This window comes from Engystomops pustulosus, chromosome 7, assembly GCF_040894005.1.
Source record: "Engystomops pustulosus chromosome 7, aEngPut4.maternal, whole genome shotgun sequence".
NCBI lineage: Eukaryota > Metazoa > Chordata > Amphibia > Anura > Leptodactylidae > Engystomops > Engystomops pustulosus.
Window position 1 is genome coordinate 20872992 of NC_092417.1, and position 18106 is coordinate 20891097.

Sequence of the window (18106 nt, forward strand, 5' to 3'; positions counted from 1 at the left end):
TGTTAAAATATTTTCTACTGATGTACGCTATTTACTTCTATAGTCTATGAGATGTCCACTATCAGCTGGTGACAACCAATATAGCCGGCGTTGCAGATTGCCCTATTAACAGCTCATAGGCTTTGTGTGTATTATCTATATGTAGGTATCTCAACTGGCTTCAGGGCAGCCACCTAGGGCACATCGTGCAATGGCTGGAATGGCCCAATCTGTGACACCTCGGCCTTCATCCAGGATATAATCCGCTCCTCAGGACGATGGTATAGAGCTGCTCGGCTGCACAGGATCTGATTGCCAGGTTAAGGTGACTGTGAGAGGAAATTGTTAATATGGTGAATATATGTATGTATGGACAACTTCCGAACTGTTCTGTATGACCACATAACATGTATAATACATATTATATAGAAGTACCTTATTCTGACATCAATGAGGGCCACGGGCTGAAGCCTCTGCTACGTCACGGAGAAAGATGTTACAATCTCCACTCTTCTGCAGAAGGATACGGACGGAGGTGGTAAGTCCACGTAGCATCTTGTCCTGTAGCCCTCAGTTATGTCACCCAGGCACCCACCATGGCAGCTCTGGAGACCGCAGATGGTAGATTCTTCACCTGCATGGAAAACGGAGAAGGACGGGTCAAATTATCAGTCATTATTACAGTTTCTTCTAAAATCTTGTCCATAGAAAATTTTGACGGATGAAAATTTGTTGGCTGCAGTGAGTGCACAGGTGCAAGAACAGGAACGCCATGCTGCGTCTACCTCCCGGCCGGCCGTGCCACCCCCCCCCCCCATTCACACCCCTCCACCATAAGAGAGCATTTACAGCTATTTCAGGGCTTCTTCACCATTACTGTGACTCCCTGGTACATACCCCCCAAAATCTTTAATAAGCTGCTTTCACATAGCCACATGTTCACCTGGCCGTAGAACGAGTGAGCATACAGCCGCTCTCTAGAAAGCACTGCTCACCCATCCCCTCTCCATAGCGCGTCATGGCGCCCAGCCGTAAACAGGAAAGGATAGAGCATGCTATATCTTTATCCCGTGCACAGTATGGTGGCACACGTGCTAGGGGCCATAGCCGGCTGCAAATTATGGCAGTGTGAAAGGGGCCTACAGTGTGATACAAAGGATTACATAGGAGTTTAATAACCTCATTGATGATGGCAGCTCCTGGATCCTGGTGGACGGAGAGGGAGCGGATCTGCTGGAGGCCGGTGATCTTCTTCTCTACATAGGATTAGTGATAATATTCTGTACATTATATCTGTATACTACCCAAGCTATACGTCACTGTCCTCACCAGTCATTCCTCTCCGGGGGCTCCAACGCCTCGCACATGGCTGTCCTGGGGCTTAGGGAGGCGTTTGGTGTCTGTCCTCTGGTTGGGCTGAGCTTCTATAACTAAATATGTAAGTAATGAAGAAAGATGGTAATTCCATAATCTCAGATGATGCCATCAGTAAGATCAGTATAATCATGTCATCATTCACTTCTCGTGGACAATGTCTGGACTTTCTTTGTTCAAGTCAACTGGACATTGTCTCAGGGTGGGATATCCAGATTTCCTCCATCTGTGCAGTTTTTCGGGAGCAGTCATCGGCCCCTCTGTATACAGGACATCTGATATTTATAGCTCCAGGGACCGATCTTATGACTCTAATTATTAATATAATGAAGAACCTCGATGACGGATGTATCCAAAGTTCTGGGTCACCATGTTTTGTCCTGTCTGTACCTCCGGCAGCTTGGTCGTCTCTGCTTTAGACCTGTCTCTATCCACAGAGAAATATAACATCAGCCATTCTATAGGTCCACAATACATTTATATATAGATCTCTGCTGGGGCCGGACATTATCAGGATTGTGAATGGTTTAGTATCACACGGCACTTGCATATTGGTCCTGTTGGGGACAGGAATTTGGGATTTTCTGCGCCTCTGAGTAGCTGCAGGCTTGGCCGTGTCAGCAGGATATGCTCCATCTGTCAGAATATAGAGAGTTATTAGGATATTGTAGACGTCTCCATTACTGGACGTGTAGTGTTATACACGGGGCCACCAATACTGACTACTTACACGTCCTGCCATCCAGTAATTGGGGGTAATCTCTGGCGGATGCACGGACACTGGAAACAGAAGATAAATAATGGAATAATGGCCATAGTGTAGACTGGAGATTTTCCATGTAGATATTCACCATTAGGAATAATTGGTTTTGTATTTTGATAGATCTGGCATTTTGGGACGTGGTGATATCCAGTATGTGTATTTGTTTCTTTTTATTTGTATTCTAAGGAAAAAGAGGAAATTGAATTTTGACCCTCAGGAGCCTGATCCCTTATACCAAATACAAGTGCATTGCTGCGACAGATCGTGTAGAATAATAGGCCTCGTAGTCTCAAAGAGACTCTCAGTTGTCATTGAAATGGATCATCACCGCTGATGACGCTACCAGGGACAAAAATCCATGCCAACATGGCGGCGTCCACGCTGTAACTGGTGCTGACAGTGATCACAGGGGTTGGTGTTTGCTGCATTATGCCCGGTGAGTATGAAGAGGACTAATCCCATAAACCTTCTCCATGTCTTATAGTTAAAATCGGTAGAGATATGTCCATCCTTTTGTTTCCAGTTTTCTTATCTTAAAGGATGAGGGGAATAACTGATAAAATCTGCAGTGTGAATAGCACCTTATAGGCTGAGCCCTCTCATAGTGTAGATGTTTCTACTCATCATGGTGAATGCTCTTCTACATCCCCAGCTCTTCCCTGAAAGGTTTTTAGTTATCACACTGGTCCATGTGATATAAGTTCATGTAATATAACACAATAGGTGGCGGGTTCCTTCTTACCTGATCTGGAGGTTGATTTCTGCTCCTGTTGCCCCTAAGTCGTAGCTTCGGGTTAAGCGACCCGGGCAAATACCTTTGCCATTACGGCAGAATTGGAGGCCATTCTGTAGGTCCACTAATCCCTCTCTCTCCAAATAATCTTCCAGGTTGGACCAGCTGCTGCCCAGCCGGGAGGAAGGTGGTCAGGATGTTGTACCATTTTTGTACAATCCCTGCTCTCCTGCCATGATGCAAGGGAGATACAAAACTAGTTCTGATAAATATAACACTGAGAAAATCAATAAAGACAGAATCCATCGTCCTGTCACCTGAATGTCACCCAGGAAAGGAATCGGAGTTCATTTTATCCTTTTGTGAGCAGAGATTTTTTAGGTGAAAAAAGGGTGTCCATATGCTATAAGGGCTCTAAGGGAACCTGGCCAAGACTAACTTTATGCAAACAGCGGTGATGGGTTCCCTTAGAGTGGAGTGGCTGAGTGGTCATTTATCTTGGATATGTCTACATTTCCTGTTCTTCCATATGGCATTTTAACTGCTATTCCTTTCATGTCCTGTTAACATTGATGTGTATATATATTTTTGTACAATAAAATTGGAATTTTGTATATATTTATCATTTTGGGCCAAACTCTTCCTTTATGTGTGTCTGTTTAGACCACTCCAAGACCTTGAAATGCTTCATACAGAGTTGCTCCTTAGTTGCCTTGCGTATTGTGTTTTGGGTCATTGTCCTAATGGAAGACCCAACCATGACCCATCTTCATTGTGCAACACCCCTGCCAATGCATGGGCAGAGAAGTGTTTGCGAATGAGGTCCTTTATCTGGATCTCCCCAGCAGGTGGGCCTGCGCATCTCGACTTAGGGGACTTGTGGATAGTTGTGGTGTGAGGGGTATATATGATATATGTGGGGCACAGTGTGGTCAGTTGTGGTGTGAGGGGTATATATGATATATGTGGGGCACAGTGTGGTTAGTTGTGGTGTGAGGGGTATATATGATATATGTGGGGTACAGTGTGGTCAGTTGTGGTGTGAGGGGTATATATGATATATATGGGGGCACAGTGTGGTCAGTTGTGGTGTGAGGGGTATATATGATATATGTAGGGGACAGTGTGGTCAGTTGTGGTGTGAGGGGTATATATGATATATGTGGGGCACAGTGTGGTCAGTTGTGGTGTGAGGGGTATATATGATATATGTGGAGGCACAGTGTGGTTAGTTGTGGTGTGAGGGGTATATATGATATATGTGGGGGCACATAGTGGTCAGTTGTGGTGTGAGGGGTATATATGATAATGTGGGGGCACAGTGTGGTCAGTTGTGGTGTGAGGGGTATATATGATATATGTGGGGGCACAGTGTGGTCAGTTGTGGTGTGAGGGGTATATATGATATATGTGGGGCATAGTGTTCTCAGTTGTGGTGTGAGGGGTATATATGATATATGTGGGGCATAGTGTGCTCAGTTGTGGTGTGAGGGGTATATATGATATATGTGGGGCACAGTGTGGTCAGTTGTGGTGTGAGGGGTATATATGATATATGTGGGGGCACAGTGTGGTCAGTTGTGGTGTGAGGGGTATATATGATATATGTGGGGGTACAGTGTGGTCAGTTCTGGTGTGTTGGGTATATATGATATATGTGGGGGGCACAGTGTGGTCAGTTGTGGTGTGAGGGTATATATCATATATGTGGGGGTACAGTGTGGTCAGTTGTGGTGTGTTGGGTATATATCATATATGTGGGGGTACAGTGTCGTCAGTTCTGGTGTGTTGGGTATATATGATATATATGGGGGGCACAGTGTGGTCAGTTGTGGTGTGAGGGGTATATATGATATATGTGGGGGTACAGTGTGGTCAGTTCTGGTGTGTTGGGTATATATGATGTATATGGGGGGCACAGTGTGGTCAGTTGTGGTGTGAGGGTATATATCATATATGTGGGGGTACAGTGTGGTCAGTTGTGGTGTGTTGGGTATATATGATATATGTGGGGGTACAGTGTGGTCAGTTCTGGTGTGTTGGGTATATATGATATATGTGGGGGTACAGTGTGGTCAGTTCTGGTGTGTTGGGTATAAATGATATATGTGGGGGTACAGTGTGGTCAGTTGTGGTGTGAGGGGCATATGTGATATATGTGGGGGAACAGTGCGGTCAGTTCTGGTGTGTTGGGTATATATGATATATGTGGGGGTACAGTGTGGTCAGTTCTGGTGTGTTGGGTATATATTAGTAAGGAACATGATGAGGGACATACTTGTTATCCAGGGAATAATTATATTTATGTGGAGATGTGTTAAAGGAGCTAAAGTCATCTGGGGTGAAATTAACCAGCCATAATTCATGGATTGGAGAAATCATCAAGAAGTTCTGGCTCTAAAGAAGCAGTTTGTCACCTGTAAGAGACAAGTTGTCCCCTCTACTGTGTCTGATCAGTACTGTAGTCACTGACTTACCTTTTAGGGTGCATGGTATAAATATGTATGTAAAATTGTTTAGTATGGTAAACTGCAATGCACCCGCTGGAATGTAGGGGATCCCACAAAATGTGTCTGTATGGGACTGAGACTTGTATGACGGCAGCCCTGGGTCTAGACTTACTTGGAGGTCTAATGGTTTATGTGTTTATATGGTAATGATTCTATATGGAACAATTCTATATTCTGTTTACTGTAGGAAAGTATCTTTTTATGATTTGTGGAAAAAGCTGCAGGTGTGTAACTTGTCAGGTAATGTTTTACAGCGTCTCGCCCCTCCCCTACAACATATATATATATTGTCTGTCTCCTCTCGCCCTGTCATTCACATCTGTAGCTTTTCTTCAAGATGACTTCTCTTGTCTCTCCTTGATCTGATGATATTAGATCTCAGTATCTGATGATAGTTCCTGGAACTATTTGCTTGTCTCTCCCTATATCTGATACTGGACCCCAGGACTGTCTGCTTGTCTCCTATATCTGATACAGGACCCCAGGACTGTCTGCTTGTCTCTCCTATATCTGATACTGGACCCCAGGACTGTCTGCTTGTCTCTCCCTATATCTGATACTGGACCCCAGGACTGTCTGCTTGTCTCCTATATCTGATACTGGCCCCCAGGACTGTCTGCTTGTCTCTCCCTATATCTGATACTGGACCCCAGGACTGTCTGCTTGTTTCTCCCTATATCTGATACTGGACCCCAGGACTGTCTGCTTGTCTCCTATATCTGATACTGGACCCCAGGACTGTCTGCTTGTCTCTCCCTATATCTGATACTGGACCCCAGGACTGTCTGCTTGTCTCTCCTATATCTGATACTGGAGCCCAGGACTGTCTGCTTGTCTCTCCCTATATCTGATACTGGACCCCAGGACTGTCTGCTTGTCTCCTATATCTGATACTGGACCCCAGGACTGTCTGCTTGTCTCCTATATCTGATACAGGACCCCCGGACTGTCTGCTTGTCTCTCCTATATCTGATACTGGACCCCAGGACTGTCTGCTTGTCTCCTATATCTGATACTGGACCCCAGGACTGTCTGCTTGTCTCTCCCTATATCTGATACTGGACCCCAGGACTGTCTGCTTGTCTCCTATATCTGATACTGGACCCCAGGACTGTCTGCTTGTCTCTCCCTATATCTGATACTGGAGCCCAGGACTGTCTGCTTGTCTCTCCTATATCTGATACTGGAGCCCAGGACTGTCTGCTTGTCTCTCCCTATATCTGATACTGGACCCCAGGACTGTCTGCTTGTCTCCTATATCTGATACTGGACCCCAGGACTGTCTGCTTGTCTCCTATATCTGATACTGGACCCCAGGACTGTCTGCTTGTCTCTCCTATATCTGATACTGGACCCCAGGACTGTCTGCTTGTCTCCTATATCTGATACTGGACCCCAGGACTGTCTGCTTGTCTCTCCTATATCTGATACTGGACCCCAGGACTGTCTGCTTGTCTCTCCCTATATCTGATACTGGACCCCAGGACTGTCTGCTTGTCTCTCCTATATCTGATACTGGAGCCCAGGACTGTCTGCTTGTCTCTCCCTATATCTGATACTGGACCCCAAGACTGTCTGCTTGTCTCTCCCTATATCTGATACTGGACCCCAGGACTGTCTGCTTGTCTCTCCTATATCTGATACTGGAGCCCAGGACTGTCTGCTTGTCTCCTATATCTGATACTGGACCCCAGGACTGTCTGCTTGTCTCTCCTATATCTGATACTGGACCCCAGGACTGTCTGCTTGTCTCTCCTATATCTGATACTGGACCCCAGGACTGTCTGCTTGTCTCCTATATCTGATACTGGACCCCAGGACTGTCTGCTTGTCTCCTATATCTGATACTGGACCCCAGGACTGTCTGCTTGTCTCCTATATCTGATACTGGACCCCAGGACTGTCTCCTTGTCTCCTATATCTGATACTGGCCCCCAGGACTGTCTGCTTGTCTCCTATATCTGATACTGGACCCCAGGATTGTCTGCTTGTCTCCAATATCTGATACTGGACCCCAGGACTGTCTGCTTGTCTCTCCTATATCTGATACTGGACCCCAAGACTGTCTGCTTGTCTCTCCCTATATCTGATACTGGACCCCAGGACTGTCTGCTTGTCTCTCCTATATCTGATACTGGACCCCAGGACTGTCTGCTTGTCTCTCCTATATCTGATACTGGACCCCAGGACTGTCTGCTTGTCTCTCCTATATCTGATACTGGACCCCAGGACTGTCTGCTTGTCTCCTATATCTGATACTGGACCCCAGGACTGTCTGCTTGTATCTCCCTATATCTGATACTGGACCCCAGGACTGTCTGCTTGTCTCTCCTATATCTGATACTGGACCCCAGGACTGTCTGCTTGTCTCCTATATCTGATACTGGACCCCAGGACTGTCTGCTTGTCTCCTATATCTGATACTGGACCCCAGGACTGTCTGCTTGTCTCTCCTATATCTGATACTGGACCCCAGGACTGTCTGCTTGTCTCTCCTATATCTGATACTGGACCCCAGGACTGTCTGCTTGTCTCTCCTATATCTGATACTGGACCCCCGGACTGTCTGCTTGTCTCTCCTATATCTGATACTGGACCCCAGGACTGTCTGCTTGTCTCTCCTATATCTGATACTGGACCCCAGGACTGTCTGCTTGTCTCTCCTATATCTGATACTGGACCCCCGGACTGTCTGCTTGTCTCTCCTATATCTGATACTGGACCCCAGGACTGTCTGCTTGTCTCTCCTATATCTGATACTGGACCCCAGGACTGTCTGCTTGTCTCTCCTATATCTGATACTGGACCCCAGGACTGTCTGCTTGTCTCCTATATCTGATACTGGACCCCAGGACTGTCTGCTTGTATCTCCCTATATCTGATACTGGACCCCAGGACTGTCTGCTTGTCTCTCCTATATCTGATACTGGACCCCAGGACTGTCTGCTTGTCTCCTATATCTGATACTGGACCCCAGGACTGTCTGCTTGTCTCCTATATCTGATACTGGACCCCAGGACTGTCTGCTTGTCTCTCCTATATCTGATACTGGACCCCAGGACTGTCTGCTTGTCTCTCCTATATCTGATACTGGACCCCAGGACTGTCTGCTTGTCTCTCCTATATCTGATACTGGACCCCCGGACTGTCTGCTTGTCTCTCCTATATCTGATACTGGACCCCAGGACTGTCTGCTTGTCTCTCCTATATCTGATACTGGACCCCAGGACTGTCTGCTTGTCTCTCCTATATCTGATACTGGACCCCCGGACTGTCTGCTTGTCTCTCCTATATCTGATACTGGACCCCAGGACTGTCTGCTTGTCTCTCCTATATCTGATACTGGACCCCAGGACTGTCTGCTTGTCTCTCCTATATCTGATACTGGAGCCCAGGACTGTCTGCTTGTCTCTCTATATCTGACACTGTACCGTGGGTGACTCTCCCTCTCTTACACTGTATATAGTCTCTCTCCTCACCCTGCCTATTTACCTCATCACTAGCTAATCTCCTGGATTCCTCTCCCTGTATCTGATGCTGGAGCTCGAGACTGTCTGTCTGATTTTCTCTCCTGAAATCTGATGTTGGACCCTGGTTGTCTCTCTGGTGTCCACTCCTCTATTGTACTGGTATTATATCCTGTCTGACATTATTGCGGTCACACTGCCAGGAGGGTTTACTGTAGGTTATTCACATCACTGATTTCGGAACGGACCCTGGTTCTGAACCGTCATGTTGGGACGTATCATAGAAACTCTGTCTATTCTTCTGGCAGCAAATCTCCTCATCTCTGAAGGTGAGTGTCCTGTATAATATCTGTAATATATAATGGCTATTATTAGTTTTTTTACGCCAATTAAAATACTACGAAATAGAATCCAAACCTAGAGTCTACTTCAAAGGATGCACTCTATTGCTCTCTGTTATCTGCCATGGCACATACACTGATTGGATTGAGCACAGGAATTTAGGACAACGAGGCAGATTTACTAATATTGTCTAACTTTCTTAGGTATTTGTGAAATATGTAAATACATTTTCTAGGACGGGACAAGAAAAACATTTCAAGGCAGCCAGCTTAATATCAAGCATGACTTTCAGGAAGCCTAATGGCATTGTACAGTATTAAAGCCAGAAGGAACAGATTCTTAACTGTAGACCACATTGTACAATGTATCTATGTCTTTGCGTCTCCTCAGTAGCTGTCTACAGTTGGGGATCTGTTCTTTCTGGAATAGATATACTGGTTTGGTTTTAATCCCACATCATGTCCTTAGGCTTCCTGAAAGTCATGCTTGATGTTAATGGGGCTGCCTTACAAGGTAAGTAATAGGCATTGTTTTCCATGTCCCATTCTTGAAAACTTATTTGCAAATTTCCAGAATCCCCAAGTGGCTTATTAATGGCTATAAGTCTCTACACTTCTGCAAGGAGGTCTTAATTGGCAAAGTCCCTGTAAGGCGAACTCCTACTTCCTGATCTTGTGGCTAATACTTTATTACTAAAATGTCCTTGTTTTAGGACAAGCTCCACGTCCTGAGGTTGTATCCAAGAATTTATACTCCTCTATCAATGTGACAACATCTTTCGACCCTAGAAACGTAAAAGACATCACATGGATTCGGAAGATTGAGGGAAAAGAACATCGAATTGCCAAGATCCAAAATGGTGAACTGGTTGACCGTCACGGTAACCGGTATCAGCAGTTCTATAATGGGACAGTTTTGGTCATCAGTCACTTGACAGAAGATGATCTTGGACTTTACATTGCTGATGTCACTTGTCTGGATGATATAGTGAAACAAGAAGAATTTAACCTGACATTATGCGGTATGTATCCAAGGAACGTGATCCAAGAAAGGTACAAAAATGTGTCCGTGAACTGTGGCTAAGAAATACAGATTTCACAGAAGGATTACAGTACACACCCTTTAAATAGCTTTTTACAAAGACAAAAAAATAGACATAAGGGCTCATTTACTAAGGGCTTTGCGCCAGTTTTCTGTCAGACTTTGCCATTCTTTTATGTGCAAACTGCTTGCACAGGTATTTAAGTGTCACAAATATGTCGCTTGTGACCCTTTTGTGTCATGGCTGCTCTATTCTTCACGCAACACAAATTTCATCACTGCTATAAACGGGAGAGGGAGGTGCAGGGGCGTGTATAATAAGCAGACCGGAGCACCGGACACCTTGTCCTTGCGCTCCGTGCTGCTAATTATGCGTTTCTTTTCTAGATGATCCGTACATGTCAAGATTAGCGAAGGACAGCGCTGGAATCAACATCAAGGGGGGGGAGGTGGAGGTGAGTATTTATATTTTTTTTCTTTTTTGGTTGGTTTATATCCTTTATATACTTAGGGGCACATTTATCAGGGTTTGTGTGACAGTTTTCTGGTGTACAAGCCCTGAAATAGGCACACTCTTGCCACCACCCCACCAAATGGGTGATGCCAGCAGCTTAGTAAGCCGACGCAGGGTTTCTTCCCCGCTCCTCCGCACTGCTATAGCTACAGCACAATTCTATGCCAGGTTGGACCTGGAGTAGAGCTGCCCCAATGGAGAAGAGCCTTCATCCACTCGGATTTATCAGGAGGCCAGAGCCTCATGATAGATCCCGCAACTACTGGGGAGCAGGGGCAAAATCATACTCTGGTCCACTTACCACCAGTGTGTGATAAATGTAACCCATTGGCCCAGATTTATCAAATTGGCTGTGCCAGTTTTCTGGGGCACTTTGCACATGTACTTATGTAATGGTTGTAGCTGCACTGTGTCCACCGCAACACAAAACTCTGCACCTAAAGGGGATTTCATAACTGTGGCACACGCCCTGTAAACTGAGTGCACCATAAAAAAACAAGGGCACTCAGTTGAGGCGCTATCGGCACATGCAGGGTGTACCCAGATTACTGAAGAGCATGCTCCGGTCTTCAATAATCGGTAGTGCAGTTTGCTTAACTAATGATATGGTCATCAGATATGCGACCTGCTGTACTGTCAGGTGAAATGGTTTTCCTTGGGACCTGAGCCAGATGGACACTGTAGAGGTGCCCATCAATGGTCTCCTAATGGGCCTATCTAGCCCTGGTAGCATAAATACACCGGTCGTATGAAAACTATTCAAAATTGCAATGTGAGAAATTGCAGTTGTCTATTTCGGACACAGATCTTATGATTTTTATATTTTCTCTAGATAACATTGCTTGTAAGAGTCCCAACTGGTATTTGGATAATGTAGAAAAGGATGAGAAGAGCCATGATGCAATGGATCCAAGAACCTCCATCATTGTCACAAGGATATCAGTACTGGTGGCTGCGATGGTAGTCACTGTGATAGTGGTAGCAGTGGTCTACAGGAAGACCTCACCACCACGTGGAGATGGTACGTCTAAGCAGATAGTTCCACCATCATGTCCCTCTTCCCTCTTTTTACTCATTCCCATGTTTCCGGGTTACATTTCAATTAAAGATTTTGATAAAAGCTTCTTACAGACACATGTAGAGACTAAGCACCTCACGTACATGAATGCTAAAACTTTAGGTAGAGGCTCACTTTCAGATTAAATGAAGGCCTGGTAACATCATAAACCCAAGTAAATGAGTATTACCATACATCAATACAGAGGTGCCTACAGACAACGTTATGAGATGTGTAGATAGGACTCCAAATAGGTCAAAACGTAGGCACCAGCTTTAAATGGAGGATAAACCTACTGGAAAAAGAAATTAACTTAAAGGAAATCTTCCACCAGGATAGAGGACTGCACGAGAATGAGCCTGAGGGGCTCCAGGCTCCATTAACACCTATGGAGCCCCTCAAGCTCATTTGCATACAGTTCTTCTTCCTGGTAGTAGATGTCCTTAAAAATATGGATATGTCAAACATTTTGAGTTATGAAATTGTGACAACAAACATCAAAGGGATCTGGCCCCCTGACTTAATGCCATCTTGCCATTCTAAGTACCAGCTCATAAACCAGCTCAAACAATTTTTTGTCTTTGATTCCAAATGTGCGGTGGGGTTCGATGACCCTTTAAACCCAAAATCTAGATTTTTGTATGGTATTTTTGGTAGTTTTGTAAATAAATAATTTCCTCTCTTTTACAGGTCCATTGCTCTCATAGGATCTTCCCAAAGAGATCATCCAATAATGTAAGACTGTAGAGAATGTAATGGAACCTTGAAGTTTTTTTTGGATGAGGAAACCTCAAACAATACTGCGAATGTAACATTGTCCTCAGGTTGATGTAAGAAAGTTGCCTCTTAAAGTCAAGTGTCTTGGCATCACAGATTTCTTCAATTGTCCTGCTCTACTCCACCCAAGACCTTAAGATACAACTGGACTGGAGCATCACCCAACAACCTCAGTGCCAATGTAATTTCTCGTCTGTACATAGACTGACTATTTAATATTGTCTACTCATCTAGTTCTCTACTTTTAAGCTAGAAGTCACCGTCAACTTTACCATAACCTTCTAACCGTTGTTTTTTTAACCTTTTTGCATTTTATTTCTAAATACATATATCACCAGGCTGATACAAGAGTACATTTGTTGTATATAGAGGTATATTCTTATCTGGAATTTCCAATTTAATTCATCTACCGTACAGATACATTTCTTAAATTGGAGGTTATTAAAAAAAAAGTTCTTGTGCGAAGATCATTTTCCATAGATGTAGTCTTGTTGTCCCTTAGAAATGAGAGATTGTTGTCCTTGGATACGACCACCGCTGCTGGAGTAATTGCACAAAGAAACACATTTACTGATATGACATGACCGGGAGTTACTGCAGGTCACACAGCCGTCCTGTGATAATAATCACTGAATCCAGGAGGTCAGGTGCTTTCATAGTGCATCTGTGGCTATTGCCAGAAGAGTGTGGGAGTGGTTGTATCCAAGGAAAGCTATCTTTGCACAGGTACATTTCTTATAGTAACATGAAATTGAAGAAGTGTAAATATATGGCAGATAAATTAAGTGCAAATGTGCAGGTGAGAATACCCCTTTAAGTAGTTGTTTATGGCATGAAAAAAGCCAAAATGTATCATGTAAATTTTATTCTTTCCTTCCTGCATCCACAAAGTCTTTTGCTGGGGGGGGGGGGGGGGATAAATCATTTTTATATTGACCAATTATTATTTACCTACCCCTCAATCGCCCGGTCATATGTTCCAATGTGACCCAAAGAATTCAATCTGCATTAATAAGTCACCATTCACATTGAAGACGCTTGCCAGTGGTAAAAAGCTTGTTTTATTACAAGATGGAAGAGAGGGCAAGGGGGAAAAAAAAACTATATACAAAATAAAAATGCACATACATACATATTTTTACATTAAAAAGAAAAAGAGGGGTTTTGCCCCGATGTGCAGATGCTTGGGGCTTCACTTGTCATTTGGAAATAGTGCATTTACTACAGAACAGACTCTCCACAGTGTAGAGGGACGACCACAGGCTGGAGAGAATGCCTCCCCACAACCGTCCACTAGAGGCCTCCATCCCGACAGGTCCATACGTTTGGAGGAGGCATGCGCGTTTCGGGGGATTGAGCAGACACTCCATATTTTGTTAGACACCAATCCGTGGTACTTGGTAGTGTAGGGTTTTTGTTGTCTCTGCTTTTTCATTAAATAGGTATATAACTATACATATATTTATATATATATTTATATTTAATTTATTAAGCTAACATGCTTCGCGTTCATTTTTTTTTTTCTTCCAAAAATAACAATTCCAGTTTGTATTTTTTTTTTTTTTCTTAATATTTCCCTCCGTGTCAGTTCTTGACTTGTTATCACAGTCCATTTCTGGCTGCTCAGCAAAAAAAAAAAAAACCTCCTCTGTAAAGTGCCCATGTCCTTAGCCGGCAGCCATGTTTTTGTAGCTTCATGCCATGCTGCCGAGCGCTTGAATATACAATTCCAGACAGACAAGAGGTTATACAGTAGTGGTAGAGACCCTAGTGATTTTTGGCTTCTATGCACAAGGTTAAAGGCCCATGGTAAGATTTAAAGCATCATCACGTGGATCTGTAAGGCCTAAAATAAATTAAAAAATTGAATAAAATTACAAAAAAGAACCCAAAACAATACAAACTAGTCTAGAACAAAAAAAAACCTAAGCCAAATCTAAGATATGGTAGCAAAAGGTTGATGATGTTCAGATATTGCTCTCCGATTGCAATTTTTTGGATACCACCAGAGAAAGTGCTATATATTATAGAGATGATGGGAACCCCCAATGGAGACTGAGGTCCTATTAAAGCCACCAGAGAAAGTGTTAGATCTACCCAATTGGAGTGGTCTACTGAAGCCACCAGAGAAAGTGCTACTTACCAAGTGCGTCTTAGCACCATAATACACCAAGGTCACTAGAGAAAGTTCTACTTAATATAGTGTTGGAGGAACATCTACTAAGTCCACAAGAAAAAGTCCTATTGTGATGGAGGGAAACCCATTGGAGCCATCAGATAAAGTACTACTTATCATTGGGATAAAGAGACACCAACTAAAGCCACTAATGAAAGAGCTTCTTACTATAGAATTGGATTTACTCCATTGAGGCCACTAGAGCAAGTTCCATCACAATGGAGAGAGACTAAGACCACTAGAGAAAGTGCTACTTATCAGGACAAAGGAAGGACATCCACGAAGGCCACTAGAGAAAGTGATACTTACTTTCGCGATGGAGGGACACCGAAATGCTGTTCTTCACAAAGAAAAGAGAACTACTATTAACAGTGGACCCGTGGTGTGCGTCTGGATGCTTGTCCTCAACCACCGCTGGTTCTGGCTCCTGAGATGTGTCTTCAGTGGATTTATCCTTCAAAGACCTTAAGAGCTCTTGATGTGCCGACTCTACCTCCTAATACAAAACAGAGAGAACATAAATAATTCTTATAACTGGTGTGAATGTGGCCTAAATCGTAAGAAGCAACTAATCTTAAGGATCTTCTCTTCAATTGCTGGGATTGTTCTCGAATCCCCCAATAAGGTGTTCAAGAAACTAAAGCCCATTGCCACAAGAGAGCTTAATCCGCCAAATTCACTCTGTATGTGTGTTGCATTTACTGTACCAAACCTAAAAATCACTGAACTATAAATTCGATGCATAGAATCTTTCAAGCTCAGAGAGCTAAGGCTTGTACACTCCCCAGGAGCCTCCTCAGTTAATTTACATATTACTAAAATAATGTTTTAAACAAGTAATTTTAGCTTCCAGGATTATTACATTACAGACTACACGGCGGCCTTAATTGGTAGTCTCCGTAAGGAGAACTCTTACTTCTCGAGATTATGGCAGACGGGAGGAATCTACCATCAGTTCTACTTCTGATTATAGATTCGCATGGTAGGTTTCTTTTAAGCATAAAAATGTTTGACCAAAAGCAACTTTGTAATGAATGGAGAGAACAAGACAAAAGGTGAAGACAATTCCAACTTGCCCAATCCTTATATCTCACATAGCCCCCTCCTCCACCAAATCGGGCGGAAAGCCTTACGGAACCCAATATTATCAATGACATTGTCCATTGATGTCATTCATAGTTTCAGGAGGTTAATTTCTTTTTGGCTAACGAAGCAGAAAAAAAGATCAATGGATCTATAACCAGAGTTATCTAGAGATATCACCGTACCTTGGTCTTGAGGTTCAATGCCAATGGACACCCTAAGTGTGCGACTAGCCAAATGCTTGGAACCCATCATTGATTTCATGTTGATAATGGTCTGCCTCCAAGTATTGCCATACAACATCCCCTTATGGGTGTCAATCATACCCAATTTGTCCAAATTTGGTGGTACACTCTTACCTGTAACCTTTGTAATTTGGCTGTTAGCTGTTCAATTGTTCGGAAGATCGTATCAACATCTTGAATAACCAAATTAGGTGGCAAATCAGAGCTGGAGGCATCAGTTTCTACACTTTGAGGTGCAAGGTTGTTAATTTCCCCATTATTGGACAGTTTTGGAACAGTTGGACTTTCTTCCGATTCTCTGCATCGTCTTGATTCTGGAGTTTGTTGTGGCTCTTCTTCAGGTGCAGGCAATGTCGATACAGTAGGCATGACCACATAAAACAAATTTCCTAACACACGAATTGGAAAAAATGAACAACAAATTATGGAAGGGAAAAATTTTAACTCTGCTAAACCTTATGTTCATGCAGTCACCATTTATACTGGTGAGGAGTCATCTGCTCAAAGAGACTCTAATATCTAAGCAAGGGGGCAGTAGACAAGATGGTCGGTCCACTCTGGCCAAAAATGCTGTGAGTATTCAAACCAATGGATTAGCAGATTAGACTGGTCTGAACTATGTTGCATTCAGAGATGTTAATACGGAGGATAACATGGGGGGGTTAGGAGATCCAAAGAGAAGATCTCAAGATGTAAAGGAAGTTAAAAATATATAAATAAATGAGCTAGCTGAATAAGCAAAAGGTTACGAGGCATCACCCTTGATCGTAAACACATTGGTGAAGATTGGTGTATATTCAACTCAAATGACATTTTTTGAGTAACATCTCCGAGGAGACCTCATCTATAACATCACAGTATTGAGAATAACACAATGAAGGTGGGATGACTGATGTTCAGACGCAACACGGGACAATTCTCGCATATCAAGACCTCATGACCACAGAACCTCTTACTAATTCCTTGTGTAGAGGCAGAAGGATGAAAGGAAGTTTCAATCCTTGCCAGACTTTGGTTCTGGTTTTAACATTCAACATGTACCTTAAAATCTCTGGGATGATATAAAAAGGACTAATTGCAATGGTAACAGGACAGTGCCATTACGATAGATTTTCTATTGTTGCAGTTGAGGGTCATAGATAAAATATTTAAGTAATGTAGACGACTCCTCCTAGATCTGTAGTCCATAAAAGAGATAATACACAACCTAGCAGATTAACCCAAGGACAATCTTGAAATATGATGTGTTTCTTTTTGACCCATCAACAAGACAGAGATATTTGTCATGACTCTGGGTTCAAAATGAATGTTATAAAAAAACTTAGGTGACTGGTCACACCCACAAGATCAGCACACGCCTCTCCAATAAAAAAAAAAAAATCTGTCCTAAAAATGGAATGAATGTAAATAGTTTATACAAAATCAAAAAATGCTATTAAAACAAAAAATTGGCAAAACCGAGATATATACTACTGTATGAACTAAAACAGGAACTTCTGTGGATGACCACTTCCTCCAAAAAAAGCCACAATCTCTAATATTAATATACAAAAACTACCCTCATTCAAAATGATTACAAGAGCAATCATCAGGAATACAAAGAAGATACCTAAATATAGTAGATGTAGAAAAACACAGCTGGCTTTTTCCAAAAACTGTGTCACAACTGTTCATAATATGTGTCCTACATAGCAGTATTCTTACGGCCAATAAAGACCTAGAGGTGGCCTGTTTCCTGGTAACTTCCTTGGAAGTTATCCAAGCAACCAGATCCAACATGGTCCACCAGATGCAGCATCTTCTGAAACTTCAGACACCTGTGGTGGACCGGATCTTTGTAGGCCTTTATAGTTGTTTGGACTACCACAAGAAATGAGTATCCTTCAAGTAAGATTTCCACCATGTCAGAAAACGCTAAAATAGGAAAACCCCATTCAGTGCTCCGTCCAACCATTTCAAAATATCAACTACAACATGCAAAACTCCAATAAGAAAACTTGTTCAACCCAATGATTTAAAAGTACCACCTTCAAAATGTTGACCAT

General features: G+C 43.2%; 1 protein-coding gene across 6 annotated transcripts in view; it reads right to left on the bottom strand.

Moving 5' to 3' along the window:
- Positions 1 to 13599: 13599 nt before the first annotated feature.
- Positions 13600 to 18106, bottom strand: part of ARHGEF11 (Rho guanine nucleotide exchange factor 11) — an 86923-nt gene continuing 82416 nt past the window's right edge. For all 6 annotated transcript variants that reach the window (XM_072115035.1, XM_072115030.1, XM_072115034.1 and 3 more), the window contains 3 exons: positions 16176 to 16450; positions 15043 to 15229; positions 13600 to 14403 (listed from right to left, as the gene is read on the bottom strand). In XM_072115035.1, coding sequence (XP_071971136.1) covers positions 14354 to 14403; positions 15043 to 15229; positions 16176 to 16450 — 512 coding nt within the window. In that variant the 3' untranslated portion in view covers positions 13600 to 14353. The remainder of the gene's footprint in view (positions 14404 to 15042; positions 15230 to 16175; positions 16451 to 18106) is intronic.